The sequence below is a fragment of the Cucurbita pepo genome, chromosome LG06, assembly GCF_002806865.2.
Source record: "Cucurbita pepo subsp. pepo cultivar mu-cu-16 chromosome LG06, ASM280686v2, whole genome shotgun sequence".
In the NCBI taxonomy this organism is placed as follows: domain Eukaryota; kingdom Viridiplantae; phylum Streptophyta; class Magnoliopsida; order Cucurbitales; family Cucurbitaceae; genus Cucurbita; species Cucurbita pepo.
The window spans coordinates 3,646,023-3,666,413 of NC_036643.1; the positions used below are offsets into that span (position 1 = coordinate 3,646,023).

A 20,391-nucleotide genomic window follows, 5' to 3' on the forward strand; every position below is an offset into this window, starting at 1 on the left:
TTTTTTTTTTTTTTTTTTTTTTTTCAGAAGATCGAGATATATATATATAAATAAAAGATTTTGAAGGCAATGGTCAAAGATAATTATAATGGAAAATTGGAAAAAGAATATGATGGAAGTTGTCAAGCAATTCACATTGCAATTTCTGTCCTAATTATTTTAGCTGTTGACTTTTCTGTCTCTCCGTGCTTGGAATTTGGTACCATACACTTAAATCAAATCACCCATCACTTAACTATATATTATTTATGATAATAATAAAATTTACCTTTTTACAAAAATTTATCTAAATAAATAAATAAAATGGTGGGTTTCGTTCTAGTGCCCGAAAATAATATTCTAAAGCTTTGGTATGTTCTCGGTTCCTTGTGTCGATAAGTCTATGCTATAGAGTACATAACTTTGATTATAGGGATCGATTTCTAGTCGTATAGCTTCATAATTATTCTGTAGAGCTTCCACCTAATTTCCTTTGAATTCAGCCGACCCATTTTTATTATCACTTCCAGTACTAGCAGGAGGACCAAAATATTATTAATACAACTTTTTTATGGTCCCACTCAAGGTAAAATCTCGTAGTAGTAAAATTGTAAAAAAGCAATACATGGTTTCCCTTATTGTATAACTTTTTAGGGTATGGTAAAAAAAATGTACAATTTAACCATTTCAATATTGTTCCCAAGTTAAGGGGACACAAAAGGTAATTAAAAGACGAAAATTTATCTATCTTATCGCCTAAATTTTAACTTTTAAATTCACATAAACTTAAGTTTTTCCAATAAATTGCTTAACCAAGAAAAAGTTCCTTAAATATGTATAAACCGAACTGAAAATTAAAAAATTACTCATACATGTTAGATGATGAAAATCCCACCTCGGCTAATTTAGGGAATGATCATGAGTTATAAGCGAGGAATACTAACTTCATTGGTATGAGGCATTTTGGAGAAACTTAAAGCAAAGCCATGAGAGCTTATGCTCAAAGTGGACAATATCATACCATTGTGAAGAGTCGTGTTCGTCTAACGATATATACATATATATAAATATATACAAGAATAATTGGACAAAAACTCGGTTAAATGAACACAACTCTTCACAATGGTATGATATTGTCTCATGATTTTGCTCAACGGAGATAGCATTCCTTGCTTATAAACCTATGATCATTCCTTAAGTTAGCCGAGGTGGGACTTTCATCCAACAAAATCAACAAACACAAGATTATTTAATCATTGAAAAGGTTACGATTACGATTGGATGATTTAAATAATAGAGGATGGCGGGGCAATGAAATATAACGAAAATTATTGGGCGCTCCTTTCGAATCAATTATTGAGATGAAATTAAATCAGTAGTCCATAAGATTATGGGATGTGAAAAATGATTTCATAATCAAAACAAAAATAATAATAAAACAAGGAAGCTAGGAGGTAGCTATTTGGGCTTCAGCTGGTCCCCAATTTGAAAGGAACTTCCTTGAAATGGTGCAATCTCTCCTTTATTCAAGGCCCTTTCTTTGTGCCATTGTTCTTATCCATTTGTTTTTTTGAATGGGGAACAGTAAATATTCTTGTTCTTGTTTGATATAGACATGCAATCTAGTTTTGTTTGATTTCTGTGTTGTTGTAATCTATCAAAATACACAATTCATACTTTATATTTCAAATAATTTATACTAGAGCCTTCTACAATTACCAAAACGAATGCAAATAATAGTGACAACGAACAATGGTGTTCCTTTTTTTGTCTAATTGCGGACCCGAGGGGTCACATAAAAACTACTTCTAGATGCAGTATTGCGTTGATGATTCTTTCAAGTGATTTGTCACGAATTGATCACTCTTCGAGATGGCATGGAAGAAAGAAATGTTCTAATCTTATGAGCTATAAGATGCACCTCAATTACAGAACAAACAAACTCAACTACGGAACAAATAAACTTCTAGATTTTGTATTATATTAATGATTCTTTGAAATTTGTAACTTGAACTAATCTCGATCACTCTTTGAGATGGGACGGAATGGAACGGAATGGAAGAATGNTAACTTCATTGGTATGAGGCATTTTGGAGAAACTTAAAGCAAAGCCATGAGAGCTTATGCTCAAAGTGGACAATATCATACCATTGTGAAGAGTCGTGTTCGTCTAACGATATATACATATATATAAATATATACAAGAATAATTGGACAAAAACTCGGTTAAATGAACACAACTCTTCACAATGGTATGATATTGTCTCATGATTTTGCTCAACGGAGATAGCATTCCTTGCTTATAAACCTATGATCATTCCTTAAGTTAGCCGAGGTGGGACTTTCATCCAACAAAATCAACAAACACAAGATTATTTAATCATTGAAAAGGTTACGATTACGATTGGATGATTTAAATAATAGAGGATGGCGGGGCAATGAAATATAACGAAAATTATTGGGCGCTCCTTTCGAATCAATTATTGAGATGAAATTAAATCAGTAGTCCATAAGATTATGGGATGTGAAAAATGATTTCATAATCAAAACAAAAATAATAATAAAACAAGGAAGCTAGGAGGTAGCTATTTGGGCTTCAGCTGGTCCCCAATTTGAAAGGAACTTCCTTGAAATGGTGCAATCTCTCCTTTATTCAAGGCCCTTTCTTTGTGCCATTGTTCTTATCCATTTGTTTTTTTGAATGGGGAACAGTAAATATTCTTGTTCTTGTTTGATATAGACATGCAATCTAGTTTTGTTTGATTTCTGTGTTGTTGTAATCTATCAAAATACACAATTCATACTTTATATTTCAAATAATTTATACTAGAGCCTTCTACAATTACCAAAACGAATGCAAATAATAGTGACAACGAACAATGGTGTTCCTTTTTTTGTCTAATTGCGGACCCGAGGGGTCACATAAAAACTACTTCTAGATGCAGTATTGCGTTGATGATTCTTTCAAGTGATTTGTCACGAATTGATCACTCTTCGAGATGGCATGGAAGAAAGAAATGTTCTAATCTTATGAACTACAAGCCTAACCTTGCTTGTCTCCCCCACTATCTCAATTACAACTATCTCAATTACAAAACAAACTTGTAGATGTACTGTATTAATGATTCTTTGAAATTCGTAACTTTGAACTAATCTCGAGAGATCACTCTTTGAGATGGACGGAATNGCTTGTCTCCCCCACTGTCTCAATTACAACTATCTCAATTACAAAACAAACTTGTAGATGTATTGTATTAATGATTCTTTGAAATTCGTAAATTTGAACTAATCTCGAGAGATCACTCTTTGAGATGGACGGAATGAAAGAAAGAAATGTTCTAATCTTATGAACTACAAGTCCAACCTTGCTCGTCTCCCCCACTATCTCAATTACAAAACAAATGATTCTTTCAAATTCGTGAAGAAAAGAGAGGTGAACAAGTAAAGTCGAATTAATCTTTCCTTAAACCTTCCGAAACAGAATAAGGAGAAAGAGAAGAAAAAGAGAAGTAGTGATGCCTATTGCCGAGTGAAAGAATAAAGAAGGAATAAAGTCTTTGGTGAAGGTCAAGTTACATAAAGGTTCCGGANATGAAAGAAAGAAATGTTCTAATCTTATGAACTACAAGTCCAACCTTGCTCGTCTCCCCCACTATCTCAATTACAAAACAAATGATTCTTTCAAATTCGTGAAGAAAAGAGAGGTGAACAAGTAAAGTCGAATTAATCTTTCCTTAAACCTTCCGAAACAGAATAAGGAGAAAGAGAAGAAAAAGAGAAGTAGTGATGCCTATTGCCGAGTGAAAGAATAAAGAAGAAATAAAGTCTTTGGTGAAGGTCAAGTTACATAAAGGTTCCGGAAGCTACTTAACCAATAGAATAGACAGAGGATTTAATTGACTCAATTTTATTGGTTCGTTTTGAACTCATCTCCACCCACAAACTTCTAGATGTAGTATTGTGTTAACTATACTCTCAAATTCGTGATTTTACGAGTTTGAAAGCATAGCTGACTTCATCTCAATCACTCTTCGTGATAGAATGAAAGAAAGAAATAGACTCTTAAACGAGGAAAAAGATCCAATGAATTTGAAAAAAGTAAACAAAAAACTGTATAAGAGAATCTAACTGATACTACGAAACCTTGAAAGAAGTTTCACTAGCAGCAGCAGCAACAAACAAAAAAAAAAAAAAAAAAAGAAAAAAAAGATCTAGAACACATATTCAAATAAATAAATAAATAAAAAAAAAATCAAGCAACTAAGTTACTAAACTTAACAAGAAAAAATTGACACAATTAACTCCATCAAATATGGATTAACATATTGTCACAATTCGAACAAAGCAAATATCTTTGCCTTAACCAAACATCACCATCAAACAACTAATTAAAAAAGCAAAACATCTGACTGATTACGACACTTCAACTCTACCAATAACCCTAATATATATATATATATATATATATATATATATATATATCACAAAAGCTGGTCCCCGGAGCATTGAACCGACAAGTCGGCCAACCAATATGACAATAATAAAGACAATGCTGCAAAGTAATGTGGCGAAAGAGAATCCAAGCATCCAAAACCAAACATTTAATGCACCAAAGCACAGAGGGCTAAATTAAGCAAAACGAATCCACTTAAGACTAAAGCTTAAGACAAAAATGTAGACTTTATTCAATGAGCAGAGACCCCAGCCACACATTTGTCCTTCCATTCAAAACAATTTTAACAACAATTTAAAGTTCCATTAAGGCTTGAACATACCTTCTAAAATATGGTTGCCTATGGTTTACCACCGCAACTACCAACCCGACCCATGTAGGCCAACAAAAGCATGAATACAGACACGACATATAAGCATTTACATTTTTCTAAGAATATATATGATTAACTTATATGCTTGAGACAATTCTATATACCTTACTCTAGAAAAAATGTTATTTTTGTTGTGTATTAGGGTGTTGGATATATACTGAACAATGGTCTAATTGATATGTATTTTGAATAAAATGCATATGTATAATGTTTTAAGTGTCCAACAAGAATTAGACATGAATTAGGGTGTTAGATATATACTGAACAATGGTCTAATTGATATATACCGAACAATGGTTTTGTTTTGACAAAACCATATGACACGAATTAGAGTAGAGAGATTATAACTTACCTAAAAACTCCAACGCCTTTGAGCTAAGGCAGTCAACACATCGAACAAATACTTGTTTCGTTTTTCTTCTTCTTTTTGATGTGCCTTCTACTAGGACCCCAAACATCAGAGACCCACGGGTCGGGTTGATCCAGTGATAGTTCGCAATACTTGGTTAACATCATAAAAGTCCCCAAATATGATGACTCATAATTGTGGACTTCCGACATTGCAACTCAATCAGTTGCTAGCTGTTCATTAAGCTTGGAAAGACATGAGAACAGACCAATCATAGTCATACAAGAAGAGAACCAATAAGTTAGATTCAAGTAGAAAGTCTTGAAACATTTACAAGTTATAAACACTACTTGCATCCATGTTTATATATATAAAACACTATTGCATCCTCATCTTCAAGCATCAAAATTTCTCAAACGTGATGATATAACATGCTACGGGAATTCACGACTGGAAGATAAAGTTTTATGATCTAACGTCTGTCTAGTGGTATTAGGTGATGTACCTCTCAACTTTCCAGGCCAAGTAGTTCTGAGCGAATCAGGATATGGAGAAACCGAACCATTCCACGTTCGTTCTTTCAGACAACCCTTGAGGCCAGAGGGGCAAGCACACGAGCCATATTTGGCAGTGTTGGATAAGCCAGTATTCCAAGCACAAACCAGTTGAAGCTCAAAAGAGCAACAGCATCCAAAGCAGGTTTATTCTTAATAGTGGTGAAGAACTCAACTACGCTCTTCAATGAGATGCTAACCACAAACATGAGAGCCACTACGAGGCACAAGTGAGGCTCTTCAGCTTTCCATATAATCACTCCAACCAAAAGCGACAATAGGGTACTGAATAGACTTCGGTGAACTGCAACCTCCCTTTGTTCATCAAGAATTTCAGTGATATCTTCATCTTCTGATAGGATTTCGGAAGTATGATTGTGGATGAGCACACCAGATTGAAACCCAGATTCTAAAATTTTGATAAATTTTTCTTTAGATACATTACCGTCTTTCAAAGCATCACTTCGAGAGAGGTCTTGAACAAGGCTGCTGTCACTATAGCTGGATGAGCATGATGAGATACCGTAGGTAATGTCGCTGCCAACTCTGCCAGTTTTTTGTGCTTCACTTTTGACATCAATACCTTTTAAGCTCCAATATGCCTTACCCTTGATTTCTTGTAGTCGAAGATTTTCATTTCTCAATTTCTGAACCTGATGGAACAAATTATGGCAAACAGTTTATTGGAAGCAGGAAATATTGCTAAGCTACTATTAACATATCACGCAACAATAACAAGAATAGACAGTCGAGGTTATGACATAATCATTCACATGAACTGACATTTTCCCATCCTACACACAACCATGGTCGTGTCTTTCCTCTTTCTCTACATAAGAATGCAAGATAGCTAAAATTGATTTGAACTCTTTGCATAACCTTGTGACAATTATTAAGAATGATTGCTCAAGAAGAATGATGCATGCTGTTGCAGTAAAGGATTTTAATGAGAAGTCCAAAATGCCGAAAACTTAGCTATATTATAATTTTGGAGAAAAACTCACAGGACTAGTAAATAATTAAACATCCCATTCCACATGTCAATACACACAACTAATGTTAATTCACACCAGAGAAATTTTGATGCGATGCATTAGCAGAATGTATTATTGACATATTCAGATGCTTTACAAGCCTGATCGAAGCTCCTTAAAAAGAAAACCAGACGGAAAATAACAGAACAAACTAACTCTTAAATATATAACTAATTACAGCTCAACCACTTGCAAATAACAAAACAACTAACCACCTTATAACAAAGATTAGACTATCTGGCTGCTGGCTGCAGGAGCCTGCCTTGAACTTGGGACACAATTGAATTTCCAAAGCAACTAGGTAGAAACTTAAAAGGAATAGCTTTGGTCTAACTTAATAGATTACAGATCGCTGTGTGATTTTGAGTAAATTTAGGAAAAACATGTCAAGAGTGAAAGAACAAACTAGTATGAATCCTAAATAGGCATATATTGTTGAAAAATATGAACCGGCAATTTCCTTGGCTTCATGTAAACCATTGGCTGGTATTACTTGAAATATCACAACTGAGTAGCAATATTTTTCAGAATTCAGAACCACATGGTTCAACACAAGCAAAGATTTCCAGGTGATTTTTTAAGCAACCTAAAGAGTAAAAGGAAAACACATTTTCCTTTCTCGGAATCAATTTACATCAATGTTTTATTGCACTCATCAACACAAATTCACGTTAATATCATTCCATGAGAGATTACAGTAACTCAAACCAGTTGCACATGGAGCATGGGACAAAAGAACAGGAAACAGTTTTGCTGCAAATTCTAACGTCTTAAAAGTTACATTCACATTATAACTGTGTCATTGCATGTGTGTGTGTGTGAGAGAGAGAGATTTTATTTGTTAATACATTGTACGGAATTTTCCACTGAGTTCTTGAAAGATATAAGAGGTTCAACTCATAAGAAATAAACCAAGTTTTGATGTCAAAGTTCAACCTCTCCTTTACCAACTGCATAAATTCCTCCCTCCACTTCTTATTGAAACTATGGTAGTCGCTCTGAGTTTTAACCTTCCACAATGTAATTTATGACATTTAGTACAGGAGCTAGAGCCTGAAGGAGATAGATAGGCCATTACCTCACTTTCTAAGAGTGCAATCTTGTTGGTCGCCTTTTCATGTATCATTTCAAGTTCGTCTAACATTAACTCCATCATCTTCTGCTCTTTCATAGCAGTCTGGAATTGTTTTTGAAGCTCCTTTCTTTCCCACAAAACATTGTCGAACTCAATTGCCAGAAATTGCAAATTTTTTTGCAACTGCATAAAATCAATCATTATCAAGTAAAAAAATCGCAAAACCAAATTAACAGCATGTTCCTAAGTAGCCGACTTGGTACTCCAATACTTCAATTACTTAATTGACTAGTAAAGATCCCATAAGCGACCAACAAACAAAATCAGAACAAATTCAAAATGTCAATAATATGAACTTTCTGCTATACTCATACCAAACATAAGAACAAATTCAAAATGTCAATAATATGAACTTGAACAAACAAAAGCTTGAACAACACTTCTCCAATCGATTAGTAATAAGTAAAACAATTCAAATTGTTGTTTCATTACTCAGGCTGCAAAGAACTCGATGGTATGTTTCCTAATCCCTTTCCAAGTTATTATAACTTATTAACATAACATTTTTTAGCTTTTGAATATTAAGGACTTCAGAATAAATTTCGAACTCAGGAAACATTTGTAATTATTTGAACTTTTCAAAATCTACCACTTTAATATCACACCTGATTATATCTGAAATTAGTGTCATGTCTATGAAATTTGAGTAGGCAGTTAACTCCTATGTGTAGGCAAAGGGAATCGTCATATTGTTGTCTATGAAAAGTTTAAGTCTAAATCTACTACCGTAAGTTGAAGAATATTTTTCTATGTGCATATTTTCCTCAAAGACAAATCTCAAATCGAAAACAGACAAAAGAAAAGACAGAAACAAAGTACATCATCATTGAACAAGCACAGATGGCAATCAAGAAACAACAGGGCGAGAGGGCTAACCTGCCTTTCCCTCTTTAAAGCAGCTAAAATTCGTCCAGGAAGGGAGACAAACGCAATTATCCACATCAAAGTTGTCCACAATATATTCAAGTGAAGACTGACCGAGGTTTTCAACAGCTCCAACCAAGTTTGAACGACAACAACAAAGGTTTTCAAGATTAATGAGCATGTACTTATGAAAAACGAGAAAGGCCACGTGATAAATAATATTGTGATATTCAGAAACTCGTATAGCAAAGCCATTGAACCCACCAGTACTGCTACCTTTCTTGCAAAACTACATGCCAATGACTTTCCCGAAGCTGTAACCAGATTTATTGAATCCAAATTCTGCATAACAAACAAATCACTTCAACCAAACTGGGGCTGAGGAAGTTGCATAATAAATTTTGATATCATTTAAGCAGGTACAAAGTTGATACCAAAATCTCCTCCAAAGCTAATCATTAGATTATGCAGTGCAGGCCATTACTTCACAGTCCGGACACCCAGAATCCCGTGATAAGAAGAACTTGAGAATATAAGGATAGTGGACCTTTTTATTAACTGAATCTTAACATAAAAGACGAAAGAAGAAAATAGCATCGATGCATCTCAAAAGTCTACAATAACGTACGAGTGTTATTCCCCAATTTCAGTGTGCACCACAGGGAGATAGACCAGATTCCTTCAACAAAACAACTCAAAAACTAATCCGTTTTCTCTCGATTATCAAGCAGTCTTCAGAATTTTGGCACCGTGCTATTGATTATTTAACAGGAACGGAATTGAGTTCACTGAAAAAATAGTGACAGATACAACTAATGATCAAGGGGAAAAAAAAGAAAAAAAAAACCACGCCAAAAATCCCCTCAATCACACTTTCTTATGACAATACCAAAGAAAAACAACTATCGAAAGTTCGTCCATCAATTTTCGCTTCCTTTTTCATCTTCCACCACTCACATTTTCTTATATCACACAGAAATCCAATGAACCTAAGTGAATAAAGTGCGATTGTTGATATTTAAACTACAGAATCATTCCTATATCATAATGGATCAAAAAACAACGCAAATCAAGTAAGTAACGGAAATTAATTGAAGCGAGTTAATAAAAGCGATGCGATGAAACAAAAGCTTACAGCAAGAGGAGAATGTAGACGAATTAGAGCACGGGAAAATCGCGGCAAAAAGGCAGAGCTGGAGAGAGAGAGAGAGACTCTGCATGGGAGAGAGTTCTGAGAAAATGGCATCTGGAAATATGGCAACTCCATGATCGACACGTCCGAGAAATGGTGATGAAATGAATATGGAGGGAAACTTGACCTTGAACGAAAAGCTAATATGCCGCCGCTTAACCGCTCTCACAATTTCTTTGTCGTCTCTTTTACTGCTACCCGGTGAAATTATCACTCAAATTCGCTTATTTATGAAATGGAAATAAATTAATATAAAAACTTTATTAAATATAATACTTTATATGCTAAAGTTATAAAAATATTTTTAAAATTTTCATTTTTTCTAAATATATTTTAAATTTTAAAAAAATCTAAAAAATATTTTTAAAACTTAAAATATATATATATATATATATATATATATATATATATATATATATATATATATATATATATATATATTAAATGAGAAATACTCTTTTTAAAATTTCATTAATATTCTTAAATAAATAAATAAATAAACTTCAAAAATGTCATTATATATTTTTTAAAGAGTTAAAAAAATATATTTAAAAAATATTCATGAATTTTCAATAATAATATTAAATATTAGAAAAATAAACGAAGTGCATAGATGATTTTTGTTCGTATATTAATGTTTTATTTTTTTTATAAATATTAACCTTGTTAATTTCACTTAAAAAATAGATTATTTTTTAAATCTAATGCTGTTCTGGATTATTGGGAGTGAGTCTCGTATTGGTTAATTTAATGGAATATCACGAGTTTATAAGTGAGAAATAGTATCTTCATTGAAATGAGTCATTTTGGAGAAACCCAAAGCAAAACCATGAGAGTATACACTCAAAGTAGACAATATCATACTGTTGTAGAGAGTCGTGATTCATAACACAGTATCACAATCATGCCTTAAACTTTCGACCTTATGGTATATAATACTTATATGTTATTGTGAAAACTATCCTCATTTTTACATCTCTATTGTATTAGTCTAATTAAAAAATTACTAAATATTTTGTGCGTTCGATAATTTTGTTATTTTGTTACCCGAATTCATTTATATAAATTCATCGTGTTATTTTTCATCTACATTAAGTTTTCTATCAAAGTTAAAATTCATTTACCAACAGTAAAAAAAAAAAAAAAAAAAAAAAAAAAAAAAAAAAAAAAAAAAAAAANAAAAGTAAATACATATGAATATAACTCAACGGAGATTTGATGTTTCTTGTACTAATAATATTGATTTAAAAAAAATAAATATTGAGGAGATGGAAATTAAAAAAGAAAACTAATAATACGGTGTCGTTTACATGTATTTGTGGTTTTAAAATTAATTCAAAATTTAAGTTCTTCCGCAAATTACTTATCCTTTGAAGAACAAGGCGCGGGAATGTAGCTTCCATTGCGCGGGTAAAACCTGAGGCGACAGTTCAAATGGCACCAAAACTTGAGCGGTCCCAGAACTCCAACTCGCCATCGAGTTCTCGAGCTTCCTTTAAGATCGAATTGCATCAAATTCCTATTCAGCGACCAGCTTAGATGCTGCATCTGCATAGGATTGAGCGGAATAGCCGATGATTCCACTAAGAAATGCAAATCCAGGTAGCTCATCTTATTCACTTTGAACGGCCGGTGAGCCATCAGTGATGCAATTTCTATGCCGTCGAAGATCAGGACGAAATCGGTATGTGAGAAGCTTGCCTGTGCTCTAGCATTTTGATTCTCGGCTCGGACGACGATCTTCATCTGGACTTCAAGCAATCCGATTCTGCTGTTTCGGATTCTATCGAGATGTCCGTAGGTTACGCTGATTGAAGGCACCGTAGGGCGGATCGTCACGTAGCCGATGAAGTTAACGATGCCTGCGATAATCACAGCAACAGCTATGGTGGCGCAGATTATGCCGGCCATCCAAATTAGGGGACGAGTATGTCGCTTTAGGCTGGATAGGAAATTTGGTGGCATCTGAGACCAATGCAATTTCTCATAAACTAATTGCAATCTAGACCGAAAAGAAAGTAAAAGTGAAGGTACATTTGAATTGGCAGATGATCTCACCACTTTTGTTGTGTTGCTGAGCTCAATTTTAGGCATGGCAGAGAAAAGACACCGAGGAAGGAATGCAAGCTTGTCAAGAAGTTGCAGCGATGGGCGGCGAAGGCTTTGGTATCTTCCTTTCCTTATTTTTAACGCATCTAAAGGTAAAGAACTCCTACTGTTAGAGCATATTTGTTATCTGAGAATTTATCCAAAGCTTTGTCGAGTAATTGTTTCCTTCAATTATACTTAAGAGTCTCTTTTTGAATCCATAACAGTACTGATGATAATGTAATGCTTCATTTAAATTAACAAAAGACAATGTTCATGATTGTGTGTTCTATTTAGATCGGATTAAATGTTTAGTCCGAATTCAACAATGATATTACTTTTGTAGTTCTGCTTTAGAAATCATACTTCGAACTTCTTTTGAACAAATTGGCTCTGTTTTCTGTATATATATATACAGTTCAACAACAGCTAGATAAAAAATTAAATTATCGATGAACTACATCCTCACAACAGTTCTTTAGTTAGGCCATTTCTCTCCTTCCTACGATTTCAGAGATTCATTTTTACATCAATCTAGATGGCTTCCTTTTACGTTTAGTTATCGTTGGTATACTTTAAAAGTAACTTGTTTAATCACTTGAACTATACGTAATAATTGGACATATTATTGGAACTGAGTTTTTTTTCTTCTTTTTTTTTTGTTCTCTTTACTTTGGTTTAGAAAGCAAAATTCCAAACTTACACTGGAATTTTCTAGCTGGTGCACAGAGAAAGACGACTGAGTTGCTTTTGATCTATTGACAGTGCATGTCGAAAGCAGTCGAGTTATGATCGAGCTTATGGGAAAATGACGTTATCGACATCTGAATGTTCCAACAGGTAATTCGACTAATATTTATCTCAACCCAACTATGGACAAAAAGCTTATAACATTTAGATATCAGATACGATTATTTTACCATTTGAATTATATAATTTGATTTGCATCTTTATGACTTCAACAATATTTTCATTTCACTGTTACTTCAACCTACCTTAAGAACGAAGACTATACAAAGATGGGGCAATAGTAAGGGAGAAAAAAGAGCTTCTGATAAGTTGAAGTAGGTGAAATTGCTAAGGTCAAAATGATTTGTGTAGAACAGGTAACCCTACTTGCCTCTAGGAAATCACTAATGTTTCTATGTATTAAGCTTGTGAAAACACCAAAAATGGATGAAGAGAGGGCAAAAACTACAAAGTTTAGGAGTCTCTCCACCTACGAAAAAGACTATCATAACTATCTCTGAATCTTCCCCTCTGCTGATAGAAACCATTCCGTAAGAACTTCATAGTCGATTCGAATATTCCGATTCGTTGATCTAGCATATCATCAGCAAATCGTCTAACCTCTGTTAATCGATCCAAGTCGCAGAGACCAATAAGCAGTGCATTTGCACTTGCATCCATAGGCTTGATGTTATTATCAACCATGAAGTTCCATATATCAATGGCTGTTTCAGGGTCATAACCATCAAACAACATTGTGATAGCTGCAGCACAATTAGAAGGGGTGGGAGGGCACTCATTCTTTACCATTTCCCTGAAAAATTGGCTTGCTTCCTTAACTTTCTTGTTCTTAATCAAACAGCTGAAGATCAGGTTGTAAGTGAGGGAGTTGGGAAAAGCTCCATGGAAAACCATGGCGTCCAAGAGCCGAAATGAGTCTTCAATTTTACCCTTCTCACTAAGCAATCCGATTATGGCATTGTACATAATCAAGTTTGGAACTAATCCATTTCCTACAGCTATATCCCACAATAGAATCGCATGGGTTGCATCATTTTGGTTAATGAGACTATCAAGAGCATTGGATAGGAATTTCAAACCTGGAGAGCAACCATTGTTCTTTATTTCTAGTAGAACTTTAACTGCCTCTGCAGATTGGCCCCGACGAACCAATGTTATCAAAAATGCATCATAAGCTGAAACATTTTCAGGATTCCAACCAACTCTTTTCACCATTTCATCAAATGTAACCTCGGCTTTCTCCACATTGCCTTCTTTCTCCCATCCTTCCAATAAAATGGCGTATGAGTCCCCATCTAGAGGAATCTTCTCTTTGTGCTTTTTAAAGAACTCCCAAGCCTTTGATGTTTGATTTTCCTCGGTGCAAATTGCACTCAGTAGAGAATTCACCGCCACCACATCCTTCTCGACGTCGTACCTATCCATCACTTCAAAGCTCTTAATCGCATCTTTGAACCTGCCAGCCGAACAATAACTCCCGAAAACAGACACGAAAGTTGGTAATGAAAGGACTTTTTCTTCTCTCATGGTGCGGATGGCGTTCCACATTTGATCGAACAATTCATTCTTGCCCAGCAAATCAACCATCAGATTCCACGAGTACGCCGACTGCTTCGCCAACTGCCTCGCCCACCGGAAGAATTTGATCGCCGACGACGGATAGTTGTAAGAAACCCTTAGAACTTCTTGGACAAGCTCTGGCGACGGAACTACTCCCGTCGCGGAGAGCGCGGCTTCTACATCATTTGGCGAGGCTCTGACCAGGACTTTGCAAACGGTTTTGGCAGCCGGCGATATGTCAGGCGCGTCGAGATGCACGGGGAGGCGAGGGGATTTGACCAACGGAGGCGAGGAACTGGGGGGGAGTTTGAAAGGCTTTTTTACACCAATTTTAGGGTTTTCAGCCATGGCTTCCACCATTCATCACCTCAAACAACCACATGAAATCCACAATTGTTCAACCAGGAAGAAACCATTTGGACTAAGACGATCAATCATAACTTTTCTTCGTTTCCCGATCTCAATAGGAGAGATAAGTTTTTACAAGAGGAAATGTGAAGAGTTTAGAAGTCGGTCAGGAAACCTCCGTCTTGTAAAGCTTCGTCTGGTATTTTGGAACTCTAAAACGTGAAGCTATTTGAATTTGCAAAGACGAAGGGACCGACCGGGGATGAGACAGATGGGAAAGAAGTTCCTTGAGCCTCAGTAGAGTGAGCAGTCATGCTGTGTAGGGGGGAAGAAGATGGTACAGTTGTTGTTCGTGATGAAGCCCAATTCGCGGGAACTGGCCCTTGAAAGGAGACCTTGGGCCTCAACTTTGTTTAGGGTTTCAAAGTGGATCGGGCTTGGGAATGACTAGGATGATAAAAATCTCTTGTTTTGTTTTTTTTCCTTAAAATTATAATTTTATCTTATAAAGCCAAAAGATAGGGATGAATATATGATATCTCTATATATGTTTTAACTAATTAATTTTTTTTTGAATGCATGGTAATTTTAATATTTTTTGTACTAGTTATATTCAACTATGAAATGCAGGGATAGAGAATTTAAATATTCCCCTCAACTGGGGCAAATATCAACGTGCCGTAATGAAACAGAGAACAAACCGATCGTTGAGTATCCCAACTTTAAACGAGGCCCATAACTTCAGCCCCTATCTTTTAAGTCTTTAACTATCTTCAACTGTCATTTCCTCGGAGTTCAGTGGCTGGCGCCACCGTACGGCAATCTTCTTTGATGTTAAAACCCTTTGTATACCCTTCCATCTCCGGCTGCCACCATGCAACCGTCTCCATCCTTGATTACTGGCCCTATCAGAACTCTAGCGACCACCGCCCGACCTTCCACGATCATCATCCAAGCCTACCAGCACCAGCAACCCAATCCAAAGTTCAATGGTATTTTTGGTTATAGAGCCGATCTTGTTGGTGGTTGTGGCCGTAGATTTCCTGCTTGTGCAAGTCCCAGCTCAGGGCCTCAAGTTCCGGCTGCTTCTGCTCCTTTTGTCCAATCCGATGTAGGCGCTGCGTCTCGGACGTCGGCACTGGAAAAGTTGGATACTGTCGAGGAGGGCCTAGAAAAGGTTTGAACCTCTAATTCCTGGGTGCCTGTTTAATTCATAATCATAGTAGCTTTTATAGTGTGACAATATTACTTCGTGGGATTTCAGGCCATTTATCGATGCCGATTCATGGCGTTTTTGGGCGTCTTAGGGTCTTTAATTGGGTCTGTACTCTGTTTCGTCAAGGTATGATGACTACCTTCCATCTCTCTATCACATTATTCTGTTTTCATAGGGCATGATTTGTGTTTCATTGTCTGTGTTGGGAATCTTTGAACTGAGATTTTTCTTCAAGATTCTATATTGCTGAACCTTGGTTGGAGAATATATGGTCTATTTGTCTTTTTATTCTTGTTGATTGGTGTACTTGAATAATCATTAGCACCACACGTTGTCTGTTGAATTTCATTAAATATATAATACGCGGTCTGCCTTTCTTGATTTTCTAATTTTATACGTGCTTATGCAATGCAGGGGTGCGTTCATGTAGCAGCATCTTTATCAGAATATTTTGTAAATCGTGGAAAAGTGATTATGTTGCTAGTGGAGGCCATAGGTACTTACTGTGAAGTACTCTCAAACTAATGTTCTTTTCTCTGTTTTCTGTTTGTCAAATCTGTGTAAAATGTTCATAATTTTGTTATAAAAAGTATCTTTGAGTCTTTATAAAAAGAAATTTGATTCAATTCGAAGATTAGATTGAGTACTAGGGCACACGATCTGTGGAAGTAAATAAACGTTTTCATTATTGATAGGTGTTTTGTTAGCATTACTGCTGTATTAGAAGCTTTTTCATGTTTTTATTTGCTTCCTTATTTTTATAATGAAACTAAGGTAGCCACTTGTTCTACTGAACTCACTAACTTCTACCAATTTTTTGTTGTAGTACATAAAACTCAACTGAAAAATGTGAAACTGGTTCCATTACTCTTCTTCTTTTTTTNTTTTTTTGGTTTATATGCTCTTGAACCTAAACACAAAAGTAGTTGCACAACCACAAATGTAAAATAAAACAATTTCATTCCTCCACGATAACCAGTTCATCTTCTAATATTTATGACATAATCAAGTACAATCTGAGATCGAACTACACTGAGAATGAAGCTATGAAGTCTCAAATGATTGAGATGAGAAGGAATCCTAAAGAGTCCACAAGTAAGTTAATAGTTTTATGGGGTGTGAGGGATTCTGGAGAAGAGAAAACCAAGAACAGTGGGCTGGGGCAGCTTTACTCAAATGGAAAATTTAATAAAATATTAATGGAATTGGTTAAATTGTAATAGTTTAGAAACAATACTTGTAAAGGGAAGTTGAACCCTTATCAATTATTGTTTAGGATTCTGGTTCAGGTTTTCATTTAATTCTTCAATTGGTTGTTTGGTTAACATTGTTGAGTTCTCTTGTGATTGTACAAGTCATGCAGATGGATGTCTGAATAGAATACAAAATTTTGTGCTTGTTTGATCATCAAAGATAGATATCAGTGGAATAAGTTAACTTAATCAGCCTGTAAATTTTCCTGGCCCTAGACATGCATAAATTATCCCTCTTCTTAGGTTAGTCGGANGTTAGCATTACTGCTGTATTAGAAGCTTTTTCATGTTTTTATTTGCTTCCTTATTTTTATAATGAAACTAAGGTAGCCACTTGTTCTACTGAACTCACTAACTTCTACCAATTTTTTGTTGTAGTACATAAAACTCAACTGAAAAATGTGAAACTGGTTCCATTACTCTTCTTCTTTTTTTTTTTTTTTTTTTGGNTAGTCGGACTCTTCTTGGGATTCATTTTGTCTCAATAAAAACACGACTCAAAAAAAAAAATTAATGGTCACTAAATTCTTGCTTCAAATGGTTTGCAGATGTTTATCTCTTAGGAACTGTTATGCTAGTCTTTGGCACGGGTCTCTATGAGCTGTTTATCAGCAATCTTGGAAGTGCACGGTCATTTTCAGAGAGAAGCGTTTTGCATAGATCCAACTTATTTGGCTTGTTCACTTTAAAGGTTAGTCAATCTTATCCCTGTAATTGTGATGCAGTTTCTCTACTGTTACCTGCTGCTCGGTAGTCATTGTGATTGTAGTTCTTTTGTTTATGCATTCAAAATCATATTTTGTCCCTAAAGTTTTCCTCCTCGATTTAACGTCGTTAGCTTAAAGCTCGTCCTACTTTAGTTCTTGAACTTTGTGATGACTTAGTCCCTATCGTGAAAAATCTACTAAAAATGAATTCTCCATATGAGAAAACAAAAAAAGTGATGGGCTGGTGTGATCTAGGCTCAAACCAACATTACAACTTGTATGTACTAGAGCTTAGAGATTAAATTGTTATAAATTTTAAATTATAGAGAATATTGTTACTTAGTGACTAAATTGTTATCATCTATATTTGTGGTCGAAATAACATTCTAGCTGTAGTTGGATGTTTGGGCCCTAATTGAGCCTAAAAATGGATTTTGATAATCGCATACCCAAACATCTCATTTATTTTAAAGTCTAACGGCCCAAATCTACTAATTGTCCTCTTTAGGCTTTCCTTTTCGAGTTTCTTTCCATGGTTTTAAAATAAGTTTAACAGGGAAAGGTTTCCACATGTTTATAAAGAATGTTTCTCCTCCCCAACCAATGTGAGATCTCACAATCCACCCTCTTTTGGGGCCAGCGTCTTCACTGTCATTTGTTCCCTTCTCCAATCGATGTGGAACCCCCCCCCAATCTACCCCCTTCGGGGCCGAACGTCCTTGCTGGTACATCGCCTAGTGTTCACCCCCTTCGGGCCTCAGCCTCCTCGCTGGCCCATAGCCTGATGTCTGACTCTTATATCATTTGTAATGCCCCAAGCCTACCGCTAGCAGATCTTGCCCTAAGTTTTTAAAACACATCTATTTGGGAGAGGTTTATACACCCTTATAAAAAATGCTTTGTTTTCCTCTCCAACCAATATGGGATCTCACGTTGTTAGTGTTCAATAGATTAGCTAATGTTAATTTATATTACAGTTTTATGTGATTGAATATATGCAGGAACGACCGAAATGGATGAACATAACAACAGTAAACGAGCTGAAAACAAAGCTGGGGCATGTCATAGTGATGCTGCTTCTAATTGGGTTTTTTGACAAGAGTAAAAAGGTGGTCATTCAATCTCCAGGTGATTTGCTTTGCTTAGCTGTTTCAATATTCCTTTCCTCTGCTACCTTGTTTTTGCTCTCAAAACTAACCGAATGAAAGTAATAAGTTATGTAAAAATATAAAAAATATAATACCCCTTTTTTTTTTTTTTTCCTTTTTTGGCCTTCCCTCTGAAAACGGTTGAAACCATGAAATGTTCTTGTAAATGGTTGTGAGATTACTGTAAGAAGAGTTACTGTAGTGTAAATTGACTTGACTGCAAAAGAGTAAATAAATAAGAAAATAAAATTTTAGAGAGCCATTTAGAACTAAAATAGACGGAAATCTAAAATATAAGAATTAAAATTGTTAGACGAACACGACTCTCCGTATGATATTGTCCACTTTGAGTATAAACTTATAAGCTCTCATGACTTTTCTTTGGACTTCCCAAAAGGCTTCATAGGAATCGAGAGAACATTCTTTGATTATAAACCTATAAACTCATGATCATTCTCTAAATTAGTTGATGCGGGACACTTTCATCATCCAACATTTTTTTTTTGTAGTCTTAGTCATTTTTTACTATGCTTTCGAGGAGGCTCGACTCTTTTTCTTTTGGAGTCCTTTGTTCGACATTTTGAAGATTTAGCAATCTATTGACCTAACTAAGTTTAGGGCTTTCCACAATGATATAATATTGTCCACGTTAAGCATAGCTCTCATGGCTTTGCTTTAGGCTTCCCAAAAGGCCTCGTACCAATGAGTACCAATGAAGAGAGTATTATTTGATTATAAACTCATGATCATTCTCTAAATTAGTCGAGGTGGACTTTCATCATCCAACAAAAATTATATTTTAACTTTATATTAAAATTAGCAACAAAAAGTAATTCAACCAGATAAAATAATAATAATTAGAAGAAAAGATATAATATGAAAAAAAAAATCAAATGGAATATAAATAGCCCAACTTGAAGGAGATTCCAAGAGTGTAGAATATTTTGGATAAATTATAACCCCTCTTGCATTAAATTATTCATTTTTTTTATTTCATAAAGATTCCTTCATGGTTGAAAGGATTTGACCTCTCCTCTGTTGTTCGAGAATAGATATTTTAACGAGATATTTTATGAATTATATTATTTAGTTAAATTTTTTGTAAGTGCCATAAAATATGATATATGACTAACTTAAAAAGAAATACATTCAAATTACCAATATAATATTACTTGACGACATCATCATATTTTATTTATATTTTATTAATAAATATTGCAACTAACTAGTGGAATACCTTAAATAACTGTGGATTTACTCCAATAATATCTAACTTCACATATTCTTATGCTATGCTTCTTTTGTACATATTTTCTTTTACTAACTTTATATATGCTTTTCCATTATTAAAGTTGATATTATTAATTATCTATATCTTTAACTTGTTG

General features: G+C 34.8%; 4 protein-coding genes across 10 annotated transcripts; 1 reads left to right on the plus strand and 3 right to left on the minus strand.

The window, feature by feature from the left end:
• Window positions 1–4,963: 4,963 nt before the first annotated feature.
• On the minus strand, window positions 4,964–10,129 carry LOC111797700. 7 transcript variants are annotated; one of them, XM_023680807.1, is made up of 8 exons: window positions 9,877–9,966; window positions 9,370–9,529; window positions 9,176–9,264; window positions 9,006–9,083; window positions 8,754–8,850; window positions 7,821–8,000; window positions 6,154–6,361; window positions 4,964–6,060 (listed from the first exon to the last, which is right to left on the minus strand). In XM_023680807.1, the coding sequence occupies exons 5-8, from the start codon at window positions 8,817–8,819 to the stop codon at window positions 5,735–5,737; spliced, it is 780 nt and encodes a 259-aa protein (XP_023536575.1). In that variant the 5' UTR covers window positions 8,820–8,850; window positions 9,006–9,083; window positions 9,176–9,264; window positions 9,370–9,529; window positions 9,877–9,966; the 3' UTR covers window positions 4,964–5,734. The 7 variants fall into 7 exon arrangements, with proteins under 7 accessions (XP_023536575.1, XP_023536569.1, XP_023536572.1 ...); XM_023680801.1 differs by having other exon boundaries at window positions 8,754–9,083; XM_023680804.1 differs by lacking the exon at window positions 9,877–9,966 and adding an exon at window positions 9,631–9,863 and having other exon boundaries at window positions 8,754–9,083.
• A 1,109-nt stretch (window positions 10,130–11,238) lies between these two features.
• LOC111797630 lies at window positions 11,239–12,128 on the minus strand. Its single transcript, XM_023680689.1, has 2 exons — window positions 11,992–12,128; window positions 11,239–11,898 (listed from the first exon to the last, which is right to left on the minus strand). The coding sequence occupies exons 1-2, from the start codon at window positions 12,025–12,027 to the stop codon at window positions 11,293–11,295; spliced, it is 642 nt and encodes a 213-aa protein (XP_023536457.1). The 5' UTR covers window positions 12,028–12,128; the 3' UTR covers window positions 11,239–11,292.
• Window positions 12,129–12,723: 595 nt separating this feature from the next.
• On the plus strand, window positions 12,724–19,228 carry LOC111797628. The gene is made up of 6 exons (XM_023680688.1): window positions 12,724–12,861; window positions 15,310–15,856; window positions 15,944–16,021; window positions 16,310–16,391; window positions 17,697–17,839; window positions 18,857–19,228. The coding sequence occupies exons 2-6, from the start codon at window positions 15,554–15,556 to the stop codon at window positions 19,058–19,060; spliced, it is 810 nt and encodes a 269-aa protein (XP_023536456.1). The 5' UTR covers window positions 12,724–12,861; window positions 15,310–15,553; the 3' UTR covers window positions 19,061–19,228.
• LOC111797627 (pentatricopeptide repeat-containing protein At1g77360, mitochondrial-like) lies at window positions 13,052–15,161 on the minus strand. The gene has a single exon (XM_023680687.1). The coding sequence runs from the start codon at window positions 14,689–14,691 to the stop codon at window positions 13,225–13,227; it is 1,467 nt and encodes a 488-aa protein (XP_023536455.1). The 5' UTR covers window positions 14,692–15,161; the 3' UTR covers window positions 13,052–13,224.
• Window positions 19,229–20,391: the final 1,163 nt, after the last annotated feature.